This window comes from Podarcis erhardii, assembly GCF_964252035.2.
Source record: "Podarcis erhardii genome assembly, chromosome: 8".
In the NCBI taxonomy this organism is placed as follows: Eukaryota; Metazoa; Chordata; class Lepidosauria; order Squamata; family Lacertidae; genus Podarcis; species Podarcis erhardii.
Window position 1 is genome coordinate 78,277,088 of NC_138499.1, and position 27,161 is coordinate 78,304,248.

At 42.2% G+C, this 27,161-nt stretch overlaps 1 protein-coding gene across 3 annotated transcripts in view; it reads right to left on the minus strand.

The window, feature by feature from the left end:
• Positions 1-555: 555 nt before the first annotated feature.
• Positions 556-27,161, minus strand: part of FBXL7 (F-box and leucine rich repeat protein 7) — a 211,465-nt gene continuing 184,859 nt past the window's right edge. For all 3 annotated transcript variants that reach the window (XM_081873094.1, XM_081873093.1, XM_081873092.1), the window contains 2 exons: positions 9,917-10,528; positions 556-1,346 (listed from right to left, as the gene is read on the minus strand). In XM_081873094.1, the coding sequence (XP_081729220.1) occupies positions 610-1,346; positions 9,917-10,514 (1,335 nt within the window). In that variant the 5' untranslated portion in view covers positions 10,515-10,528 and the 3' untranslated portion in view covers positions 556-609. The remainder of the gene's footprint in view (positions 1,347-9,916; positions 10,529-27,161) is intronic.

Consider the following 27,161-nt stretch of genomic DNA (forward strand, 5'->3'; position numbering starts at 1 on the left):
AAGCAAGTTTGCTGCTGGTTGCATAATTACAATGACTCGTAATGACCAGAGTTGGTGGGTGTATTACACTTATGCTTTGACACCATTGTTCGTTCATTCAACTGTAATTCCAGCACTGAAAATGTAAAAAAAACTCACACACCCTAAAACTAAAACAGACAAACCTGACAACCTCTCAAATGACAACATGGGCTAAGTCTAGATATTATGGCTCTAATTCAGCTAAAAGGTAGCCATGGTGAAGTTTTGTTGAAAGCAATGAGACTTGTCATGGCTTCTTCCATTTGTTTCAGTAGGATTTCCAGAACAATCCTACACACACACACACACACACACACACACACACACACACACACAAAACTATCTTGTAGCTCAGTAACCGTAAAGGCTAGAGAATTATGTTTTTAAAATACTAAATGCTGGCATTTTAAAGATTTGAACAAGGCCACTAAAAGGTGTCTTAGGGACCAAATGTAGATGATGCTAAGCCTCTATGTTTTCTGCTTATGGCACACAGAAAGTACAGTTGCTGTATACAGACATTCTGTGCAAGTGTACATACAGACATTTTTAATACTTTGCTTTCCTCAACAAGTGAGACCTGTCGCTTCAGAAAAAGGCAGGGTTGGTGTGCTCTATAATGCAGCGCTTGCAGTGACGTTTGACAAACCGCAAGGCTTCCACCGAGATCTCGCAATCCTGCACGTTCATCATCTGCAAATCAAAGCAGTTGGCCGCCACAATCTGCAGGCCTTGTCCGGTGATGCTTTCGCATGACTTCAGGCTCAGCCTCTTCAGATTGAAGCAGTTCAGAGCCAGGAACTCCAAGCCGGCGTCGGAGACCAGAGGGCATTTCCCAATGTCTAGCGACTTGAGTTTTGTGCAATTTTTGGCAAGGTACTCCACTCCGTGGTCCGTGATGCCCTCACAGCCCCGCGCGTTGAGGTATCGCAGCTTGCTGCAGTACTTGGCGATGTAGCGGATGCCGACGTCGGTGATGCGGGCACAGTGGGCGATGCTGAGGTACCGCAGGCGCAGCTCCAGCTTGGCGATCTCGCGCAGGCCGAAATCGCTGACAAAGCGGCAGTCGCTCACGCTCAGCTCCCTGACGGACGTGCAGTAAATCATCAGGTAGCGGAGGCCTTCGTCGGTGATGCGGATGCAGCGCCGCAGGTACAGGTGTGTCAACTGAGTGCAGTGGGCGGCAATGGTGTGGAGTCCTTCATCTTCAAGGACAAAGCAGTCCGTCATGTCTAGGTAGCGGATAGAGATCTGTTTTCCATGTAAAGGAGACAACTTGATGGAAGCTTCACGGGTTAGGCTGATGCATGTAACTTTGGAACAACCTAAATTCGGGGAGGAAAAGAGAAGGTGGTTATTTTGTGGCTCTGCATCGATGACTACTTCTCCTTTAAGAAAATAAAATACCGTATTTTTTGCTCTATAAGACTCACTTTTTCCCTCCTAAAAAGTAAGGGGAAATGTGTGTGCGTCTTATGGAGCGAATGCAGGCTGCACAGCTATCACAGAAGCCAGAACAGCAAGAGGGATTGCTGCTTTCACTGTGCAGCGATCCCTCTTGCTGTTCTGGCTTCTGAGATTCAGAATATATTTTCCTCCAAAAACTAGGTGCGTCTGGTGCGTCTCATAGAGCGAAAAATACAGTAACCTTATTTAGCGGGGTCTTCTATGCTAGGAATTGGAAGCTTCAGGACCTGTAAAAGAGTTTTGGGAAATAATCCATAATACATTGGGAAAAAAATATTTAAAAGTACTTAAAAAACAAACAAACCAGAGTCCTTTTTGTTGGGGATAATTCAGATGGAAATTTCTAGGTGCCAAAAAAGGTTATTTATGTATGCTACTACTGCGGCCCATGTTTTGTTAGCCCAAACATGGAAAACGAGTGAGGTCCCAACCAAAGAAGAATGGCAACTTAAGCTGACAGAATATGCGCAGCTTGCAGACATAACATATAGAATAAGAGAACAAGAAGAACATACATTTAGAGAAGATTGGAAAACGTTTATGGAATATATGGGAAATAACTGTGTACAGCTGAAAATGCTGGCAGCATTAAGATAAATCCAACAGTGTAAACAAGTTTTGATGGATGTAATAATGGAATACTGAATGGTTCAGTTTATGTAAAATATGCAGAGATTTATGATATGTAAAATGAACCATGGAAAGAGAAGGAGGGAAGTCATTGATATTTTAAGGATGTTTAAATGAGTATTGAAAATTGTAAAACATTACACACACACACGGAATTTGAAGTTTCATGCAAGGAATAGAATTAGTTAGCATCTTCAAGTTACACAAAATAAGACGTATTCCACAGTTTGGTACCTCTGTTTTGTTTTTTTGTTTTTAATTGTATGTAACAAGCAAGTAATATGTAAGTTTGATGGAAGCTTACCTATCTTGATTGTGTCAGTAATTAATGCTATGTGTGCACACTGTATTTGTAAAAGGCCTCTGATCAATGGAACCAGCTTTATTCTGGACTCTGGCCACTTGAGAGTTTGGATGGCAACTATACTTCTGTCCTGGGCAAATTGCTGCCAAAGTATATGGAACGTGGCCACCCCTGGCTTACCCAAAACCAACTACCTGGGTTGGTTCACATGCTTGCACATTGGTCATTGCTGTAGAGGGAAGTGAGGAGCAGGTGGGGCTCATTAACATGGGAAGGTAGCCCACATAGGAGAAGCAAAGCTCTGATCCTAAACCTCAACTGCCTTGCAAGAGATCTTCAGGAGAAGAAAATGCTATGGAGTAAACCCTACACAAATCTGGAGTGGAGTCCCGAAGATTGGATAGCACCATGTACCCATCCTCCCATCAACTCCTGCAGCCAAGCTGGGGCCAAACATATTGCTCTACTTTCCTTTAAACCACTTCAGCAAGGTCAAGAGGGTGTCTTGTTGTCTGGGCAGCCCAGGACCTCCAGACACACTGCCCAGGCTTGCACCTTGGGGAGGTCACTTCAGTGTTGCTAACACAGTGGTTTGATTTCGCCTCCAGAGGTGTACTCCAGTGTCGAAGCAATGATTCTTCAACATCAACTTCGTTGGACTGGTCATGTTGTGCAGATGCCTGATGATCGTCTCCCAAAGCAACTACTCTATTCCGAACTTCAAAATGGAAAGCGTAATGCTGGTGGTCAACAAAAGAGGTTTAAAGACTTTCCCAAAAGACCCGAAGCCTTTTTGCTGGGAATGATGGGTAAAGATATTAAGAAAGAAGATAGAACGATATTCCTCTATGCCACCACAGCAGCGAGAATTTTATTGGCACAATATTGGAAAGTGGAAACTATCCCCAATATAAATGATTGGCAAATTAAAATGATAAAATATGCTGAGCTTGATAAATTAACAGGTAAACTAAGAGACCACGATGAACAGAAATCTCTGAAAAATTGGAGTAAATACTGGAACTATATTGGAATAAATGCTTAATGTGATTGGCGGGGTCAGAACAAATACTACCAGCGTGTGAATTTAGGTCTATAGATTAAAAATCAAATACGTAATGGAAGCAGATATTCGATACTTACCAAAAGGATGGAAGGAAGTCCAGGAGGCGGTTTCTGTGGGTTTTTTTTTTTTTTTATCTTTTACTGTTTTGTGAAATAGCCAGATTAATCTATCTTTGTATAGTTAGAGAGAGGAAAAAGTTGGCTTGTATATCTTGACTCTTTTTTTTGTTACAATTTTTTCTTTTGTATTTGGTTGTATGTTTGTTATGTGCATAACCTTAATAAAAATGTATTTGGAAAAAAAAAATAAAGACTTTCAAGGCAAGTCTAAACAAATGTAGTATAAACACTGACAACTGGGAAAGACTGGCCTGCGAGGGCTCCAATTGGAGAACAGCCTTTACCAAAGGTGTCATGGACTTTGAAGATGCTTGAACTCAGGACAAAAGGGAGAAACATGCTAAGAGGAAGGCACACTTGGCAAACCCTCACCATGATCAACTACTGCCCTGAAACCTATATCTTCACTGTGAAAGGACATGTGGATCCAGAACTGGCCTCCACAGTCACTTATGGACTCACTGCTGTGTTCATGGAAGACAATCTTACTTGGCTACAAGTCATCGCCAAAGAAGAAGAAGATGACTCCATTGTCTCTCGAGACAGACAGATGCCAACATCAACACTGGTCTTTAGAGGGGCCCAGGTGATGTAACTGATTCATGCCAGTACCAAAAGGCTTTTGCCTACACTCTGGTCTGTATGATCCAAGTTGCTTCTCCTAAGGAATTATGATGCAATGGCAGAGGGTTAAAAGGAAGATTTAATCCACGCTGTGAGAGCTGCAAGCAACTTTGCATCATGTGCATTGTATCTGCCATGACACTGCATGACCTATGAGCATGGCCAATGTAGCCTGCAGATGTCAGGAAGATTTCTCAAATGAATATCACCTATTTGGGGACTCCACAGCACCTACAAGAAAGGTAGGTAATTCACCCACCACCTTGTCATAGAAGATCTTTCTGCCTGTGGTTTAAATTTAATGACATTTTCCTGTGGCTGAAACCACTTTTCCTGTCCCAAACAATAAAGATGTAAAAACCTGCAGGCTCATAGCAGTTTTCCACAGAGGAAATGTAAAGGATTTGAAATGGAAGGAGAAAGTTTCAAGAGAGCTGAAAGAACTTTGGCCAGCCTTTGAGATAATGGTTTGCAGTCAAGCTCACATGTATAGGAATCTTGCCCAAAACTGATCTCTCTCTTAAAAGTGGAAAAAAACTGAATGCTAACTTCTGTGTGGTTTTGACATGAAAATATTATTTCTAGGATACCTAATTGAACAGAACCTGAATGACTCAAACAAGGCCTTGGGAAACTTTCAAGCTGTCAAATGGTCACAGTAATATTCATAGAATAACTGGCTATTATTATTATTATAAATAAATTTGTATACGGCCCTATACCTGCAGGTCTCAGGGCAGTTCAGAGGATAATAATATAATAATATAATTATAATTTATAATTTATACCCCGCCCATCTGGCTGGGTTTCCCCAGCCACTCTGGGCGGCTCCCAACTGAATATTAAAAATACAATACAGCATTAAACATTAAACACTTCCCTAAACAGGGCTGCCTTCAGATGTCTTTTAAAAGTAAGATAGTTGCTTATTGCCTTGACATCTGATGGGAGGGCGTTCCACAGGGCAGGCGCCACTACCAAGAAGGCCCTCTGCCTGGTTCCCTGTAACCTCACTTCTCGTAGTATACGTAATCAAAACAAAAACAACCCATTAATGCCCCCAACACATTCTAAAAGGGTGTTGGAGGAACATTTCTGCCTGGTACCTAAATGTGTATAATGAAAGCACTAGGTGAACCTCCCTGGGGAGACAGGATGCGTGCAAAGGACAGGTCTCACTGCATGGTTACAAATAGATTCCCAGAAAAAATGCACCTTTAGCAACATGCACATATTTGGAAACATGCAGGTGTACTCAATTTATGTGCTGAGCTGGATGCACACCTCCTTCCCTAGCATATTCAGTCTGTTCCACGTGATTACGGACACCAAACTCACTCATCCGCTCCCTCTTTCTGCCTTAATGCTTGCTCACATAAAAGCTATAGATTGTGTGCACCTGCTCATTCAGGAGAATTCTCACACCAACAGTGATGCAATGGATGACTCTGCTCAAGAACATGTGGAAAGGAATGTGGATCGTGACATATCTCATTCTCTCATGTGCAAATCTCCTGGATAATTCTATCTGCTTCCTGTCACATATGTCTGGAAGTGAGCCAAAGTGGTTAAGTCATCCATACAGACAAACACACCATTGTCATCTCTTTTGCTATTTGTCGTGAATTTATGCAACTACTTTTCTTTCCTTTATCTTATTTATGATATTCAGTTTTATACATTTCAATAATTTTACCACCATTTTAACATTTCAAAACTTGACTTCCTCCCCCCTCTTTCTGCGGTTCCTTAAATTTATTTTTAATATTTTCTGCATGTCTAAATTAACTTAATTTGCTCATTTATTCATCTGCTTTAAATATATACTCTTATAAACCTGCAGGTTATCATAATAATCCTGCCAATGTTCTTATCTCTTTACATTTTGTTTGTCAATATGCCATAAACCATTTCCATTCTTTTTATAAAAAGTTTATCTTGATTTCTTATTTTTCCAGTAAGTTCACCATTTCTGCATATTCCATAAGTGTTTGTATCCATTCTTCTTTTGTTGGGACTCCTTCTTCTTCCACATCTACTTTCTCTGACCTGATGTGTGTTTCTCACTGTAATGAGATCTCTTTAAACTCTAACATGCCTGAATGATATGAGATCAGCAGACTTCGAAAGTCATCCTACATGCTTTCAACCCTTCAAAAGATCCTGGTGGATCTAACCAGGGGATGATGGGACAAGGTCAGGGGTCAGCAAACTTTTTCAGTAGGGGGCCGGTCTACTGTCCCTCAGACCTTGTAGGGGGCCGGACTATATTTTTTGGGGGGAAATGAACAAATTTCTATGCCCCACAAATAACCCAGAGATGCATTTTAAATAAAAGCACACATTCTACTCATGTAAAAACACCAGGCAGGCCCCACAAATAACCCAGAGATGCATTTTAAATAAAAGCATACATTCTACTCATGTAAAATCATGCTGGTTCCTGGACTGTCCGGGCACTGGATTTAGAAGGTGATTGGGCTGGATCTGGCCCCCGAGCCTTAGTTTGCCTACCCATGGACAAGAGGGAGAGAAATCACTGCAAATTGTAAAGGAAAATAGTAGTATATAATGCCCTGAGATGAACGGATGGGTGTTTGTGTCTCCATCGACCTGGCATGTGAATATTATATCTGATTGTTGGGAATATGCTGAAATATCTGATATGTACACTTGCCAAACTACTTAAAGTGATCTTCACACCTAGTGGTGCACACTGGCATCATGTGTGTGATTTCCCTGCACTGGTGTACACATTTGTAAGGGAAGACATAATTTATGCAGTGTCTCTGAGACAAGGATGTGCAAGGTGAGAAGGTGAACCTAAGTTCTTGCTCACTCTAAGACACGTGAGATTTGTTCTTCTTCCTCCAATACATTTTCCAAGCCAGAAGCTGCTAATGACAGCTACGAGAATGTTACTCGCCCCAAAATGGAAATAAGCAGAAGTCCCAGAAAAGGAAGAATGGATACAAAAACTTATGGAATATGCAGAAATGGCGAAACTTACTGGAAGAATAAGAAATCAATATAAACTTTTTATAAAAGAAGGGAAATGGTTTACGGACTATTTACAAACAAACTGCAAACAGATAAAAACATTGGCAGGGTTATTGTAATAACCTGCAGTTTTATAAAAGTATATATTAAAAGCAGATGAATAAAAGAGAAAATTAAGTTAATTTGGATATGCAGACGATATTAAAAATAAATTTAAGGAACCGCAGAAAAAGGGGGAAGGAAGTCAAATTTTGAAATGTTAAAATGATTGTAAAATTAATGAATTGTATAAACCTGAAAAGCATAAATATTTTTTTAAAATAAAAAACCCCAGCTACTTTTAAGTCCCGTTGATATTTGCCTGTAACACTCCCTGGGTACTTCTGGTGTGTGGTTCAATAGGCTATAGATGCTGATATGCATCACTGTATTCTTCGTATCCTTTTAATATGGCAATAAATTGGGCTCAGAGCAGGCTGTTGAGACTTGGTCTGCCAAGTTGCATTAAGAGGAACCGGAAAGATGTGCACATTCCTTAGCTGAGACAACCTCTCCAGCAGAGGGCAGTATTGCACACACCATTTAGCACAATGTTTTGAATATTTGAGAATTAATTCAATCTCATTCTGTTGTAGCAACTACAATGAAGAGAACCCTGTAGAAACTAAAGACTTGGATGGGCAAAAGTGACCATTGCAGCTTCTCTCACCTTCCATATTTTGAAGTTAGGGAAGTTTTAAGTGAGGGAAGTTAGGGTTTTGAAAAAGGCCTCATGAAAATAAATCAGCATTTTAATGAATATTTCTCCGGATCTGCACATTTTTGTGTGCATTTTTTTACTAATCTAAGCATTTTTGCAAACCAATTTCCCTATTATAATGCATTTTTGTATGTTATTTTCACTAATATATGTACATTTACACCAATACATGCATTTTTGTGCACATTGCTTGTCTGAATAACGGCATCGCAATATTGGGGAACAGCGAATTTCAAAGGATGACTTTGTTTTGGTTCATGTATTGTTTTGGAAAGTGCAAGTCTGGTAGACCTGCCTTTAAATGCAACCTGAACTGAATTTATCCCACACCCCTAGTTGTATTACAATAGCTAGTCTTTAAGGTGCCACTGGAGTCTTTGTTGGTTTTGTATACCTGAGGCAATTTCTACCTCTGCAAACTATGGCTTTAATTTAAAAGACACATGAAAGACAAGCCCCCACTAATTTAAGCATAAGGTCACTTTGGAGAGATGAGGATTAGCCTTGAAGGTTTTTTTAAAGATCAGAAAATAGAAAAGAAAAATGCATCAACTAGAACACAAAGGAGTTAATATTGGGATTTAGCTTTTAAGCATTCCATTCACACACAAGCAAACCCATTCATCCATCATTTTTTCATTTCCCTATACACAGAGACTAGAATCGGCATTCCATAGCAAATATCAGGTACCGCTAAGCAGATACAAGTCTGAACCCTGGCATCCACAACAAGAGGGCTTTAGCCCTTTGCCCCATGCGGTGGTCCTGATCTGGAGACCTATGCCTGCAATGTGCATTGCCAAACAGCAAGCAAAAATAACAAAAGCTGCTGGGTTAAACTTCCTATTCCTAGGAGCCAGCATGGAGGTTGAGGAGGATAGGGTGTGTGTGAAGAGGAGAGGCCCTGGGGGCCAGATGGGAAGACTTTGGGGGCCACAATAAGCCTATTCTTTATTTATTTATACCCTGCCCATATGGCTGTGCTTCCCCAGCCACTCTGGGCAGCTCCCAACAGAATATTAAAAGCACAATAAAACATCAAGCATTAAAAACTTCCCTAAACAGTGCTGCCTTCAGATGTCTTCTAAAAGTCAGATAGTTGTTTATTTCCTTAACATCTGATGGGAGGGCATTCCACAGGGCAGGCACCACTACTGAGAAGGCCCTCTGCCTGGTTCCCTGTAACCTCACTTATCAAAGTTAGGGAACTGCCAGAAGGTCCTCAGAGCTGGACCTCAGTGTCCGGGCTGGACGATGGGGGTGGAGACGCTCCTTCAGGTATACTGGGCCAAGGCCGTTTAGGGCTTTAAAGGTCAGCACCAACACTTTGAATTGTGCTCGGAAACGTACTGGGAACCAATGTAGGTCTTTCAGGACCGGTGTTCTTTGGTCTGGGTGGCCACTCCCAGTCACCAGTCTAGCTGCCGCATTCTGGATTAGTTGTTTCCGGGTCACCTTCAAAGGTAGCCCAACGTAGAGCGCATTGCAGTAGTCCAAGCGGGAGATAACCAGAGCATGGACCACTCTGGTAAGACAGTCTGCGGGCAGGTAGGGTCTCAGCCTGCGTACCAGGTGGAGCTGGTAGACAGCTGCCCTGGACACAGCGCCTCTTAGTTGAAAAGCCAGTGTGGTGTAGTGGTTAAGAGGGGTAGACTCGTAATCTGGTGAACCGGGTTCGCGTCTCTGCTCCTCCACATGCAGCTGCTGGGTGACCTTGGGCTAGCCACACTTCCTTGAAGTCTTTCAGCCCCACTCACCTCACAGAGTGTTTGTTGTGGGGGAGGAATTGAAAGGAGAATGTTAACCGCTTTGAGACTCCTTACGGTAGTGATAAAGCGGGATATCAAATCCAAACTCCTCCTCCTCATCCCTGCCTTAAGCAAAGTTCTCCACCCAAATTTAAGCACAGATATATTTTCTATTACCTGACACATCCAAGTGTTCCAGGTTGGGACACAGCGACACCACATCGAAGACCGCCTCATTGGAAATATTGTAGCAACCCGATACCTCTAACTGCCTCAGTTCAGGGCAGCACTGAGCAATAGTATAGAGCCCTCTGTCTGTGAGCCGCCTGCAGCCACTAACAATTACCGTCTCCAACATGAGACAGACGTTGGGCGTGTCCTGGCAAAGTCGCCTGGTCAGCACCTTCAGGGCTCTGTCCACGTTGATTGTCTCGCCCGTCAAACGAATAGTCCTCCAGAGATGGGGGTCCCAAGCAAGATTATACCAGCGGCGACACACACGGGCACAGCGGCACAGCTGGTTGGTAGGCAGGAAGGAGAATATCTGGATCACCGAATGGTCCGGCAGCCGGTCGATGTTAGCCCGTTCCTTCTGAAGTCGGGAGGCAGACCGGATGAGAGGATGGGTGAGGCGGGTTGGAGGAGGCGAGTGAACCATTGCGATGGTCTCCCCGGTAATTGAAGAGGACGATGTGGAAGATCCACGGCCATTCTGCAAAATGTGCGAATTTGGCGGACATATTAGCGCTGGGCTGGGAGTGCTGAGAGTCCGCATGCTCAGGTCCGAATCTGAAAGAAACCAAAACACATAGCGATGAGAATGACCCATGTTTTGGAGGAGCACATGTTTTAAAATATCATGAAGTCATCAGAAGGATTTGGATTCTGAGCAATAGAATATCTCCAAAAAAACTGATTGATGGTGCTAATCGAAATCAGATATTGACCCGATTTGGCCAAGACTTAGGAACGAACCAGAGCAAGCCTTGGGCTTGTATGCTCTCCTGTGTTCTGTTGGGACCAGGAGTCTGTAAGTCCTTCCTTCCTTCCTCTTCTAGTTTGTTGTGTCACCTGGAGTCATAAACTGTGGTTACCTCAACTATGATTAATGTCTTACAAGCCAACAGTCTTCTCCCAATAAAGTTTGAAAAAAGATATACAAAAGTTAATATCAAAATTTCCAGTATCATTTTATATCAAAGATAAAAGAAACTAATCTAAATAAAAACAAAACAAAGGAAAACAAGGAGACAAAGAAAAAAGAAATACCAATTCATTGTCGGTCAGCTATATATGTAGAAAATTATTCAAAACACCCACTCCAATATTACACCCAACAATTCCACTTTCTATAAACCAATATTTACTTCCATCCTCAAACCCAAATATCACAAGTCCATTTTCTTTTTCATGAACAAGGCGCTAAGGGGTTTCCACCCTTTAGTAAATATTGACAATGGTTTTTCTCAAACTAAACACATCAACTTCACCACCTTGTAAGGCAAAACATGGGCTATGAATCTGACTTTCTGAAATTAACCATAGTTAGTATTAACCATAGTTCTCAGTTCAGATGACACAGGAAGCTGCATTTAAGGAAAAGTAGATGATTCCAAACTCCTCCTCTGGACTGCATGCTCTGTCAAAATTATGATATACTGCAAAGTATGAACATAGCTGTTCGAGTCACAGGAATGACTAACAGAACATGCATTTTAGTAACAGATTTCTATACTGTAAATGTGGGATGCGGGTGGTGCTGTGGGTTAAACCACAGAGCCTAGGATTTGCCAATCAGAAGGTCGGTGGTTCGAATCCCCGCGACAGGGTGAGCTCCCGTTGTTCAGTCCGAACTCCTGCCAACCTAGCAGTTCAAAAGCATGTCAAGTGCAAGTAGATAAATAGGAACCACTGTGGTGGGAAGGTAAACAGCTTTTCTGTGCACTCTGGTTTCCGTCAAAGTACTGTAAACACAGATATGTACTACCAACTCTTCATTCTTAGATATAAGGAAATTGGTATGAAAGTTCAGCGATAGGGAAGTGTATTGTTTTTCCTAAACTACTGTCAGGTACACTACAAGGTGTAATGAGAAGGGAAACCCTCCCACACTTCAGTTCATCCTGTCCATTTTCCCCACCTAGAACCACTGGTACACACCCCCCGGTCACTTTTCCCAAAGGAAATGTGGCCCTCAGCTCTGAAATGTTGCTTAAAGGTAAAGATAAAGGGACCCCTGACCCTTAGGTCCAGTCGTGGCAGACTCTGGGGTTGTGATGCTCATCTCGCTTTATTGGCCGAGGGAGCCGGCGTACAGCTTCTGGGTCATGTGGCCAGCATGACTAAGCCGCTTCTGGCGAACCAGAGCAGCACACGGAAACGCCGTTTACCTTCCCGCCGGAGCAGTCCCTATTTATCTACTTGCACTTTGACGTGCTTTTGAACTGCTAGGTTGGCAGGAGCAGGGACTGAGCAATGGGAGCTCACCCTGTCACGGGGATTCGAACTGCCGACCTTCTGATCGGCAAGCCCTAGGCTCTGTGGTTTAACCCACAGCGCCACCCGCGTCCCTCGTTGCTTACTAGTCAAAGCCATTCAACAGGGGATTTTTTTTATAATTGAAGGAAAAGGCTTGCTTCCAGATAACCTTACTGGCATTGATTCTTGACACAGTTGTAAGCAGGGTGGATTTGATTTAAATCAAATCAATTTAAATCACAATTTAAATCACAATTTAAATCACTAGTCAGTAAGACTTGATTGATTAATTAATTAATTAATTAATTATTTTTACAAAAGACTCATTCTTGCTGGTCTCATCTTAATATTTACAACCAGAGGAAGGTTTTATTTCTGGAAGAATAAATTTTCAGAGTAGTTTTTACAGTTATATCAAAAATTATTGATTTGGTTATAACTATTAGAAATACTTAGACACATAATTATGAAATTATTGTGCAATTTAATATGTTAAAATTATAAGAAATTATTGTGAGGTTTAATAAAGAGGCCAAATAAAAGGTCATGCTCAATCTCTACCCACAAATCCCCCAGCCCTCACCAGCATCTGGCATTGCTTTAAGCGAGCAGAGAAATTAAAAGTTGACAGTTGGGCGAGGCTTCCTCCAAAACCTCTTAATCAGCTCTTGGCAGAGACGCTGAGTTGTGTCAGACACTTGCAGATTTGAGGAAAGGTTGACCTTTTACCTTGTCACGGCTAAGACTCCTTTTCCTATCCCAGATCAGATAACAAGGTGGCTTCTCGTGTCAGCACTGTACAATGTTTCTTGTGTTAGCACAGGGATCAACATAAGGCTCTCAAATGCACAACTACACCCTTTGGGCACCATAACTATAAAACAATGCAGTTTTCAGGTTATAATACTGTCACCTGCTCCAAGACGTCTACATGTTTGCTGGTACAATGCAGAGCAGGCATAGCAACTCCTAGGATTGTTCCTCATCATAAGAACATAAGAATACGCTTGTAGGAGCAGACCAGCAGTCCACCTGTTCTAGCATTCTGTTCTCACAGTGACACAACAGCAGTCTCCCCTCTTGGGGTTTCCAGCTACTCAATATTATCTTTCCACAAGGGCCAACACTGATGCCAAAATCCAGCATCGCCTGAGCTCTGCAAGTGCAGCTTTCTCCCCACTGAAATGCAGAGTGTTTGAGGACCAGGACATTCACAGGGAAACCAAAATGCTTGTTTACAAAACTATTGTACTACCAACATTACTGTATGCTTGTGAAACATGGACCACTTATAAATGCCATCTCCAACTCCTTGAAAGATTCCATCAACGGTGTCTCCAAAAAATTTTACACATCACTTGGGAAGATAGGAGAACTAATGCCAGTGTACTGGAAGAAGAAAGATCACCAGTGTCAAAGCGATGACTCTTCAACATCAACTTCGTTGGACAGGCCATGTTGTGCGGATGCCTGATTAGAAGAAGAAGAAGAAGAAGAGTTTGGATTTGATATCCCGCCTTTCACTCCCTTTAAGGAGTCTCAAAGCGGCTAACATTCTCCTTTCCCTTCCTCCCCCACAACAAACACTCTGTGAGGTGAGTGGGGCTGAGAGACTTCAAAGAAGTGCGACTGGCCCAAGGTCACCCAGCAGCTGCAGGTGGAGGAGCGGAGACGCGAACCCGGTTCCCCAGATTACGAGACTACCGCTCTTAACCACTACACCACACTGGCTCCCAAAGCAACTGCTCTATTCTGAACTTCAAAATGGAAAGCTTAATGCTGGTGGTTAACAAAGAGGTTTAAAGACTCTCTCAAGGCAAATCTAAAAAAATGTAGTATAAACACTGACAACTGGGAAACACTGGCCTGAGAGCGCTCCAATTGGAGAACAGCCTTTACCAAAGGTGTCGTGGACTTTGAAGATGCTTGAACTCAGGACGAAAAGGAGAAACGTGCTAAGAGGAAGGCACATTCAGCAAACCCTCACCATGATCAACTCCTGCCCAGAAACCTATGTCCCCACTGTGGAAGGACGTGTGGATCCAGAATTGGCCTCCACAGTCACTTACGGACTCACTGTTAAAACTGTGTTTATGGAAGAGAACCTTACTCGGCTACAACTAATTGCCAAAGAAGAAGATTCGGGAGCATCCTGAGTCTGACCATAGTATGAAGTGAACCAATAAAGCACCAGTCCTTCTTCAGACCTTTTTAAATATTTCCCAAGCATTCATGCCCTATCACTGTCTCTGCTAGTTTACAGTCATACAAAGAACAACAGCTTTAATGACAGCGTGGTATTGGTAAAGTATAGCGGGAGGGCAATTTAAAATTGCCCTGTGTGCTTTAAACATTATTTTCCACCAAACAAGATAACTGGCTTGTTTTATCAAGGCACTTAATTGCAACACTTGTTTAAAATCCTGGGATGTGTGTATTTATATTATGGGGAACTCAGCATTGAAAAGGCAGGCCATTACTTTCCCCTGTGTGATTATCGGAGCTATTTTGCACGATGATTATAATTATAGTTTCCCTCCAATTCTCAGGATTGTTTGTTGACCCTGAAATAAGGAGGAGGAGTGGTTGTTTGATGAAGAATGTGCAGCTATGCAGCGGTGTAAGCCCTTGTTCTCTGTACCAGATGTGAAGATTTAGTGCCATAATGAGAAGAGATTGTGTATAAACATGCACTGCAGAGGCAAATATTGAGGTCAGAAGTGCAGCACGTGTGCATATTGTATATTATTTTAATTTTTAGCCCAGCTTTCTGCAACCACCTGCCCATGGTGACTTGCGACAGTTGCAAAATACCTTTAATAATATTATCAAAAGCACAAAACAAGTACCCCCAAAAGCAAGAGCAGGAAAAAAGAGCAGTTGATGCAAAACCACTATCACTCTTCGCCTCCCAAAGATGAGCAACTGAGATGCAGCGACAAAATTCTGTCTCAATACTTTTCATTCATTCAGCTCAATGGGGAGAGGAGAGCTGAGCCTTGTAACATGTGGTCTCATTCAAATGCATTTACTTACTAAGGATCTCCTGAGGCTCTGGGTTGGTACAGTATCAGTGAACAATTGCATCAAAAGGGTTGTCAGGATTTACTCCTTGCCTGTACTTCCAGATTCTTAATGGGCACCTGTGAGATCGTACGGCACGTATGGTGGTGGAGACAAGTTGGTTCATATTGACACCAATGTGTGGCTGATGGTTGGGTACTATTTGCTCACTTAAAAAGCAGTGTTTTGTTTTCCAGTCTCTTTAAACTGGAGGAGGAACTGGGGAAACCTGACTGGGTTGCCTGTGGGTTGAACCCAGCAATGAACAGAATGAAAATAAATGCTGTGAAAGAGACCATAAAAGCTATGAAAGAGAGAAAAGCAGAAGTGATAAATAATAGACTTGGAGATAGAATCATAGAATTGTAGAGCTGGAAGGGACCACAAGGGTCCCTGCAATGCAGGAATTGTTCACCCAACACAGGGCTCAAACCCACAACCCTGAGATTAAGAGTCCCGTTCTCTCGCAACTCAGCTACTTCAGGTTTGCATGAAAAGCTGAGAAGAGTGTTTTCTTTCACATATCTTGCCTGGGTGTCAGGGACCTTGCTGAGGATGGCTGCACTGAGGAAGAATGGTGGGGGCCACCCCCTCCCCCTGATCCTGAATCTTCCCAGGAAGAGGAGGACAGCATAGATTTGGAACAGTGGTTTGCAGAGGGGCACAGTTCAGAAGGCAGAAGCTGGGAAATACTGGATGGGGAACTACTAGCAGAAGAAACAATGGAAGAGAGAGAGTTAACAGATTCACTGTCTCTGGACACAGTCCCCCCCTCCTTCTCCAAAGACACACAGAGCTCAGAAAGTGTTAGAACAGAAAGCACAGAGGGTAACAAATTCAGATTACAAGATGTAGGAGTGATGTAGATTAATAGGGACGGGGGGGAGAGTGTCCCTTAATTGGGAGCACCGCCATTTCTATGAGATGTGTTCTTTGTTCTCTCACTGTGATTATTAAAGATTCTAACTGGTAAGGTGTTCCTTTGGTTTGATCTCTTATCTACTGACACAGGGGGAAGAAGCCGGACATTGGGCCACTCACTTCCATTGCAGTCTCCTGACCCATAACTCTTTGACCAAGTAGCTGTGGTGGCAGGTTGAGTGACTGGATCCCTGGATCACCTTTCTCCCTCACACAATCGTTAGTAGCAGAACTGAGATTCCTCCACCCTCTGGCTGTGTTGAACATCCCAGTGCCTGGGGACACGAACTCTGAAAGTTCAACCACGTGACCGTAAGACACAAGAACTGCACTGCACTTAATATCTATGACATGGTAGAATGACAGGTCAGAGCAGAACACAAAACGTGAGGAAGGTTTGGAGTTCTTTTGTGGAAATCTGGATTTAATTTCTCCCTCCGCCAGTTCTGTCCCTTGCCACTTGGCAAGAATGATTTTTGCTTCCCGTATTTTGAATAGAACTAAAAATACCACAGTTGCCTTTGTTTAACAAACAAAAAGCAGCAATCTGCATATGCGAAGTCTGCCAATACATTTTTGGTTTTGCATCAGCATCTTCAACGGTGCCAGCGCAGCAACTCTGCAAAGGGTTTGTCATTGCCGCAAAGTCACTTGGATACAGACATATCAAGGGGAACAGTTATGTTTATACATACAGTGTGTGTGACTTAAAATAAATACACATGGTGAAAGCGAATCTTGCAAAAAGACCAGACTAAGTTTTTTTTCCTTAATTGCTGTAATTATTGCAGGAATTACATAAGCAAAACAAAATGCTAATTAAGGTTTATCTAAGTAAGGTTTATCTTTTGCCAGACAGCTAAGCATTGTCCTGCTAAGAATTCATGATCCCTGAGGATGGTTCCTTACCAGTAACACACTAGTAAGACCAGCAATATAACTTTGCAGTGTGCAGCTGTTTTTGTACAGGGATCTGCCTGGCCGGACCCAAATATAGTAATATTGCAATACCAAAGTTGTGAAACCTCCTGATCAATTTGGTTGCCGTCTTCCGCACTTTTTCCAGCTCTGCAATATCCATTTTGAGATGCAGCAACCAAAGCTGTACACGGTATTCCAAGTGCAATCGCAACATAGAAATATGAAAGTAAAATGCCTGTTATATTTCCGGTTCACTCATTAGGAATACTAATTCTGCTCCTTGGTGGACAAGGGACAATATTTGACTTGGATCATGATGTGACCTCTTGCTGTTGGTTCTTTAGTACGGTGTTTTCCAAACTTGGGTCTTCAGCTGTTTTGGGACTACAATTCCCATCATCCCTGGCCACTGGTCTTGCTAGCTATGGAGGATGGGAGTTGTAGTCCAAAAACAGCTGGAGACCCAAGTTTGGGAAACACTGCTTTAACATATCAACTGTACAGACACACAAGGAAAATGGTATAAAGAAACCCAGATGTAATTCAGTTTACATTTACGTATGGCTATTTACTGGGTGTGTTTTTTTGCTTTACTCCTAGGCTGGTACACATTACCATTTTACTCTGGCTCCAGTAGACTTCCACCATTGGCATTTGAAGCCATATGCACATGATGTTAGCCACAAACCAAATCTACCCTGTAGTATCTTAATCCAGTTTGACGTGTTTCCCCTCAAGCCAGCTTTCATTCAGTTTGCAAATGCAAGCCATGTTCACTTAACATTTAAGCAGAGGTGTGTACATTTGAGATAGCCATTGCAGATGTCCAGATGACAGCTTCAGCTCATCATTATCATCATCTATGTATGGAAGTGAGAGCTGGACCATAAAGAAGGCTGATCACCAAAGAATTGATGCTTTTGAATTATGGTGCTGGAGGAGACTCTTGAGAGTCCCATGGACTGCAAGAAGATCAAACCTCTCCATTCTGAAGGAAATCAGCCCTGAGTGCTCACTGGAAGGACAGATCCTGAAGCTGAGACTCCAATACTTTGGCCACCTCATGAGAAGAGAAGACTCCCTGGAAAAGACCCTGATGTTGGGAAAGATTGAGGACAAAAGGAGAAGGGAACGACAGAGGACGAGATAGTTGGGCAGTGTTCTCGAAGCTACCAACATGAATTTGACCAAACTGCGGGAGGCAGTGGAAGACAGGAGTGCTTGGTGTGCTCTGGTTCATGGGGTCACAAAGAGTTGGACATGACTAAATGACTAAACAACAACAAAATTATTTATACCCCATCCATCTGGCTGGGTTTCCCCAGCCACTCTGAGCAGCTCCCAACAAAATATTAAAAACACGATAAAACATCAAACATTAAAAACTTCCCTAAGCAGGGCTGCCTTCAGATGTCTTCTAAAAGTCACTTAGTTGTTTATTTTCTTAACATCTGATGGGAAGGCATTCCACAGGGCGGGTGCCACTACCGAAAAGGCCCTCTGCCTGGTTCCCTGTAACCTCACTCTTCGCAGTGAGGGAACCGCCAGAAGGCCCTCGGAGCTTAAACTTTACTATGAATCAGCAGCATTTTGCTGGTTGAAAGACTGGCTGCTTCTTGAGAACACAGACATTTTGGACTTAGAAGGATTTAATAATGCTTTTGGGTGGCATGCATATTTGTGGTACGACAAGGTTAAAGTACATAAAACATTTAAAAACCATATTGTCAGGAAAGCATTGTTTAATGTTTGGATAAGATACAAAGACTTATTGGAAAACAAAACCCCAAGGTGGTTGTCACCAATGGAAGCGAAAGCTTTTAAAAGACTCAATATGGAGTCCAAATGGCCAAAATATTGGGAAATTTTGGAACAAGAGGGAGACAAATTGAAATTGCAGAGTTTTGAGAAACTAAAAAACAAAGTGCGAGACTGGCTTCATTATCATCAGATAATGGAGGCTTATAAATTGGACAAGAAAATTGGATTCCAGGTGGAAAAATTGAAATTAGAAACAGAATTGTTAGAACCCAAAACTAAGATTCTGTCAAAGATGTACAACTTGCTGCTGAAATGGAATACTCAGGATGAAATCGTGAAGTCTGTTATGATTAAATGGGCACAGGATGTTGGACATAACATTATGTTTGCTGACTGGGAACAGTTATGGACCACCGGTTTGAAATTTACGGCATGTAATGCCTTAAGAGAGAATATTATGAAAATGATTTACAGGTGGTACATGACCCCAGTCAAGCTTGCAAAAATTTATCATTTGCCCGATAATAAATGTTGGAAATGTAAAGAGACTGAAGGTTCATTCTTTCACCTTTGGTGGACGTGCCCAAGGATTAAGGCTTTTTGGGAAATGATTTATAATGAAATGAAAAAGGTATTTAAATATACCTTCTTGAAGAAACCAGAGGCCTTTCTCCTGGGCATGGTTGGCCAATTGGTGCCAAAGAAGGATAGAACTTTCTTTATGTATGCGACAACAGCAGCAAGAATACTCATCGCAAAATATTGGAAGACACAAGATCTACCCACTCTGGAAGAATGGCAGATGAAGATGATCGACTATATGGGATTGGCAGAAATGACCGGCAGAATCTGAGACCAGGGAAAAGAGTCGGCGGAAGAAGATTGGAAGAAGTTTAAAGACTATTTGCAGAAATATTGTAAAATTAAGGAATGCTAGAATCATGCTGGACAGAAATTAAGTGGTTTTCAGCTGTAATGCTTAAGAGATATGGAAAATAAGGTTCTGAAATAAGTAAAAGAACTAATGGTGAGGATTTGCTGAACAAACAATTTGAATTGGAATATAAGAAAGGGAGGTATGAGGAGGTCTGGAAAATAAGTTAAAAGAAAATAAGTAAATGGAAACTCTTTGTTTTTTTTAAACTCTTTTTATTTCTGTATTTTTGCATTTTTGCATTTTTGTTTTTTCTGTTTTTTTCTGTTTTACAAGGTATTATTTCTGAAAACTTTAATAAATATCTTATAAAAAGAAAACAGAAGGCCCTCGGAGCTGGACCTCAGTGTCCAGGCTGGATGATGGGGGCAGAGACGCTCCTTCAGGTATACTGGGATGAGGCCATATAGGGCTTTAAAGGTCAGCACCGACACTTTGAATTGTGTTTGGCAATGTACTGGGAGCCAATGAAGGTCTTTCAAGACTGGTGTTATATGGTCTCAGCAGCCACTCCCAGTCACCAGTCTAGCTGCTCAGGAGTGTGGGGAGGTGGCGGCGGTGCTTGGGGGCACAGGGAAGCCGAACAGGCAACGCGCATTGGGTGTCGCCATTCCTGCTTTCTGCTTGGTGTGCGCAGCAGCATGCAAATGCGACTTGAAGCACAATGTGTGTGGGGAAACCTTGCTGTGTTTTAAGCCCCTAATGCGTACATACCCTTAGCTACACTAGCAACCACGCCAACTTCCCCTTGAAGTTTCTGGAGCCGTTCCCTTTGTGCTATTATAAATACATAAGAGCGAAATCACAGAGAATGTAAACTTGGCGGGGCATCCAAACGACAACAAAACAACCAAGACTCTCATGGAGTCAGGCTCTTTTATGGGATGCAAGTCCATCTCTCAGTTGTCCACCCTTTTCTCATAAGCGTATCTAAACCTAAATAACGAGGACCCTACATTTACGAGAGCAATTAGTCTTTGTTTAGAAAGGCCTATTTGTCTGTCTCCTATATTTTTTAGTGTTTCCCAACCCCTTTTCTTTGCCTAAAGCAAACAATTCACTGTTTGGATTTTTAATTGAGAGCTGGCCACAACCCATGTTTGTTTCATGTAAGGAAATCTCTTTTCACATACAAAACGATGTGGAGATATCGAATTTTCATGAGACCTGGAATGCCAGCTTTATGAGGAGAGACTATAAGAGAACATATGTTTCTGACTCAGGCGTTTGCAAGGGTTTTTATTTGCAGCTTCACTGAAAGAAGGGGATAAGGATGTTTGGTTTAGCAACTTGGCCTGGGAGATAAGCACTCTGACCCAGAAAGCGCACTGACACACAAAAGAAGCTCCTGCGTAAACAGGTCGCCCTCAGGACTTCACCAAACTGGTGAGCTTTGACTGTCATGCAGATAGTTCCATGTTCCGCTGTGAAACGCTTTTGCTTTTTATTTTTTAACCAAAGAGAGAGACACAAATATTAAAAGGGATTCTCTGCTTCTCATCCAAATCCTGGGACATTATGCAGAGAGATGTGGGGAAGCCACAAACATCTGGTGCATGAAGTCTTAAGAGAGCTGAATTGGGGTGGAAGGAGGATGAGCTGTTGCATAAACATAGGAACCCCAAAACTGCCCTGACCAGGAGTGTTAGCTTGGACCCATGACCATGAGTGCCCAAGGCTGTGGGTGCCATGAGGTCTGCCTGGCCCTGGCGCCAGAATTTGTGGGTGCCCAGCCGCTTCATAGGAAATTTTGTGGGTGCTTGGGGATCCAGGGCCCCAGGCGGCTGGCACCTATGGCCCTGACAAAAAAGAAAACAGCTGGGAAGTTCAGTAATAATAATAATAATAATAATAATAATAATAATAATAATAATAATAATAAAATATTTAAATTATATCCCGCCCATCTTGCTGGGTTTCCCCAGCCACTCTGGGCGGCTTACAACATATATAAAAACACAACAAAACATCAAACATTAAAAAACAAAATATCCTATACAAACAGCAAATGAACCAATAAATCAATAGAAACCAATAGCAAAAATAATGAAAATAACAACAGTTTAGTTATACCCAATTTAAAATAACCACCAACCCCAACTAAATATTTAATCAACACCAACCCGACAAAAATGAAACAGAGGAACCAAAATTAGAACAGTTTGAGACATTTTAAAACATTTTAGCCAGTTGTCCCAACACAAGAGTTGTTCCAGCAATGTCCCTCTGGCTTCCCAGGAGCCTCTTTTAGCTGTTCAAGGTGAGGCTGGGCTTCGCCACCTATGGCAGGGGGAAATAGGCCTTAAAGCAGGGAGCAGTCTTCTTTCCAGCAAGGAAATTAGTTGTGTGTCCTTGTTTCTCAATTTGATCCTTTTACATGTTTTTGTATGTTTTGTGGTATTTTATGTATTGTGACTTGCCATTATTTTTATTGATTATAGTTTAGAAATTATTTATTCTAACTGTTTAATTATTATTCAATGATCTTTAACTTTATGGTTTATTATTATATTCAAAGGGGTTGTTGAATATTGCTGTATCTGATATAAGTTATTTTCAAGTTATGTTTTTATTGTGACTTTTTTGTATTGGATCAGGTTGTTATCAGGTATGTGATCTACACTATTTTGTCTATTTCTTCAGCTTTCAAGCCACCTTGTGCATAGTAATATAGAAAGGAGGTATACAAATTAAAAGTGAAATGAAACAAAAATGAAAATTGAAGAAAGATGCTGACAAGTTGGAACGTGTGCAGAGGAGGGCAACTAAGATGATCAAGGGTCTGGAAACCAAGCCTTATGAGGAATGGTTGAAGGAGCTGGGCATGGTTAGCCTGGAAAAGAGGAGACTGAGGAGTTGTGTGTTGAGGTCCCCAAGCCACGCCCCAAATAACTCACAACACACACTTAATTTTTGTTTAAGGTTTTTGGCATAATTTTGGCCACAACTTTATTTAAATACAAAACTGTGAGTGGTTGTTTGGGCATTGGTTAAGACTATCTGTCCCCCCGCCTGGGGACAGAACTGACTTCCGGGCACCACCGAAAGACAGTGCGGGGGAAAGCAAGTCGGGGAGAATTGGAGCTGGGTCACAGACCTTCAATTCTCATCCGCATGCTCCCCGAAGGCTTGCCGGCCCTAGCCCCATTCCAGGGATTGGACGAAAAGATGGCAAGCCCCAGGATTCCTTTAACGGAATTCCCTTTCCGCAGCAACCATGGAGGGGCAGGCCCAGCCTATCCTAACCCCTCCTCCACCAATTTACCAATGCCTAACCACAACCTTACAAGTTGTGACGATTTGCTACGCAGTAGGCAAAAACCAAATGGCCCAGCCAATCAGCCAGATGGACAAAATTCCTACCAGGCCCCTGCCCCAACAGCAGACGACCCATGACAGGCATAGCAAGGTCAGTGCAACAACCCCTTACTCAAGGGCGGGTGGGCGGGTGATCCGTTGCACGCAGCAAAGAGAAAGCTCCAGGCTGCGTGCAGAGTATTTAAACATTTTCCCCCTCCCACCAAAATTGCAACATAACTTTTATCCCAGCAACCCAGTGAACCAATCACTGCCCCAGGCCATCTTTAGAGACCCTGCCTGGTAACAGAGGGGTGGCTCAGCAGACCCCACCGCAACACGTGCTCTCCATGAAGGAGAACACGCTATATGATAGCCATCTTCAAATATCTCAAGGGCTGTCACATGGAAACAAGCAAACTTGTGTTCTCCTGCTCTGGAGAGTAGGACTCGAACCAATGGCTTCAAGTCGCAAGAGAGGAGATTCCGACTAAACATTCGGAAAAACTTTCTGACAGTAAAAGCTGTTCAGCAGTGGAACAGACAACCATGAGAGGTGGTGGACTCTCCTTCCTTGGATATTTTTAAGCAGAGGTTGGATGGCCATGTTATGGATGCTTTAGTTGAGATTCCTGTTATTAAATATACCAAGAAAAAAGGACACCAATGTAAGTTTGAATAGTGGGAGTGGTCCCTACTCGCAAATCAAGAGTCAATAGTAACAAAAACCAACCCATTCAAAAGTATGTATTCTGACAAGGATTACAAACTCAAATAGAGATTACAAACTCTAACAGAGATTACAAATTCAAACTCATAAAAATATGTATGACACAATAATTTGTTACAGAAATAGGGATAAGAGTTTATGAGTAGAGATAAGTTCATGTTAGCCCATAGTCAGATTTGTTGTGGAGGTCTTAGTTTCAATCACTGAGCAGAAGTCAGAAGTCAATTATGGATTAGAAACCAGGACAGGGTCCTGTTTCAATGTATTCCCCTTCATCAGCTAATTTTTAAAGGGTTGTGTAAGTTTGAAGACTTTCAGATAAATATATCCTGTTATTTTCTACGTTTCTCAAGGATAACAACTACGTGTGGGTAGATCAACGTGTATCTTGAGCTTTTCTGTGTGTACTGTTGCTCTCTGTAGGGCCTTTATCTCACAATACTGGCTAATAACAACTGTTGAAAGCAGCACTGTTTGAAACAGAGCTACATAAGCTACCTAACTTGCAATTTTCTTATGAGTACACAGCTTTCGTCTTACGGCACAGTCCTTCGAGGAATAGCGAAGCTGCCCACACACTATTTCATGCCAGGAAAGGAGCAGTCCATTTATGTGCTGCAAGCTCTGAGGTAGACTATTCAGTGAATTGTTCGCATTGACCTTTACGGATGACCTTTCCGACCAGTGCAGAAAGGTCAGGCCTATTCTTGACAACGAGACTTTAACAGCATTGCCGAGAAAAGCAACTGAGAAAACACAAGCATGTTTTGAACGCTTCCCCATGTGGCTTATTTAGGAGGGAGAAGAAGCCCACCGCTGATTCCTGGGATTTTATTTTATTTCTAAGTGTTTTAAGTTCTGTGGCACTCTGCCGAGTTTGTGGAAATGTGCATTCTATTTCATTTTATCGCTCATACTCTTTGAAGCCACTGGGATCTGCTTATCATTTGGGTAAAGCGAAGAGCAACTGTCCACATAAAGTCACAAAGTTGCAGGCTATACCATGCTTGGACTATTCAAAAAGTATATGCAGAAGCATTAACTGGGATGTTGTCTCCACAAAGAGGCTTTACAACCAGTCCATCATTTTTATAGGTTGCAATCCACTGTCGAACACTGTCAAGCTAAGTATAGTGGAAATGAAGAGAGAATTTATAAACAATACGTAGATGCCATATATCTCGTTCTGAGTGTGGATCTGTATCTTCTTCGTTGGCAATCACTTGTAGCCGAGTAAGATTGTCTTCCATGAATACGGTCTTAACAGTGAATCCGTAAGTGACTGTGGAAGCCAGTTCTGGATCCACACGTCCTTCCACAGTGGGGACATAGGTTTCCAGGCGAGAGTTGATCACGGTGAGGGTTTGCCAAATGTGCCTTCCTCTTAGCACGTTTCTCCCTTTTGTCCTGAGTTTGAGCATCTTCAAAGCCCATGACACCTTTGGTAAAGGCTGTTCTCCAATTGGAGCGCTCACAAGCCAGTTTCCCAATTGTTGGTGTTTATACTACATTTTTTTAAAGATTTGCCGTGAGAGAGTCTTGAAACCTCTTTTGTTGACCACCAGCATTACGTTTTCCATTTTAAAGTTTGGAATAGCGTAGTTGCTTTGGGAGACGATAATCAGGCATCCGCACAACATGACCAGTACAACAATCACAGCAGAATAAACAAACTTATTCTGCTTCTCTCCTCCAAATATATAGATATGAGAGAGAGAGAGAGAGAGAGAGAGAGAGAGAGAGAGAGTGTTAGGTAAAAGGGCTTTTCGACTCTATTTCACAAAAATGGCACACCTCTGATCTTGTATGGCCACATTCATAATGGTATCCCTTTCTCTGCATTGATTTTACTTGAATCACATTGTTCTGAAATATCAATCCAAATTAAGCCAACCCCATTTTAACCCTCACTATACGCGACTTAATTCTGTGGTTAGTTGCTTTGAGCTGCAATTTAGTATATCACTATCATATATGATATCCAGACAACATGCTGGAGTTTATACACCTCATTTTAATTAAAAAGTGAATAAATGGTGGAATTACACAATGGATATGGCATTATCTTGCTTTCTATATGCTCTGTCTCACTGTGGAATTTTATAATATGCAAAGCACTCAGACAAAGGTAGGTAGGGCTTAGGCTGCAATTTTGAAAGCACTTACTAGGGAGTAAGCCTCATTGAACTCAGTGAGACATATTTCCAGGGAAACATGCATTGGATTGCACCCACAAACTTGCAAACTATCTGGCTTCTGAAAAAGAAATATGTTGTATTATGGACAAGGAGCAGAAGAATAACTCAAAGGAACATCATGAAAAAGAGAGCCGGGGACGATGGCAATATGTGAGCCAAAAAGCTAAGATGTGAAATACAATAATAGCCTTTAAAGTGTAATCCATGCTAATAGTCACACATCTGAGTATAGATGCACATTGTGTTTAAGTAGGTGGTCTCCCATTTAGTCAGAACCTGAACAAATAAAGGTTTTGTGTCTCCAGAGAGAAATCTTAAAACCCGGTCCAACACCTTAGAAGCAGCCAGTGTAAAGAATTTTTGATCTGATCACGGCAGCAAAAGCACAATTTTGTTTTTCAAGCAGCTTTGCAGCAGCCTAAAGGAAACCTGGAGACTATGAAGCCATTAATTGTTGCAAACACAGGATTCCATGTGCAGCGCAGGTCACAGGTATGCAATCCACAAAATATGACACCTGCTGACAACACATGCATACAATACAGTCACAGCTTACATTGGGGAAGCGGGTGGCGCTGTGGTCTAAATTACTGAGCCTCTTCGGCTTGCCAATCAGAAGGTCGGCAGTTCGAATCCTCACGACAGGATGAGCTTCCAATGCTCTGTCCCAGCTCCTGCCAACCTATCAGTTTGAAAGTACACCAGTATAAGTAGATAAATAGATACCACTGTGGCGGGAAGGTAAATGGCATTTCCGTGTGCTCTAGTTTCCATCACAGTGTTCTGTTGCACCAGAAGCGGTTTAGTCATGCTGACCACATGACTCAGAAAGCTGTCTGTGGACAAACACCAGCTCCCTCGGCCTGAAAGTGAGATGAGCGCCACAACCCCATAGTCGCCTTTGACTGGACTTAACCATCCAGGGTTAATTTTGAAATGTTAGATTGATTGTAAAACTAATGAAATGTAGAAACTTGAAAAGTATATATATATATCTGGAAAAACTACAGATTAAGGCTGCATCACTCCCTACATTTTTTTCAAGAGTGCATCTAATATTTCTTTAAACATACAGCGGCACCTTGGGTTACAGGAGCTTCAAGTTATGTGTTTTCGTGT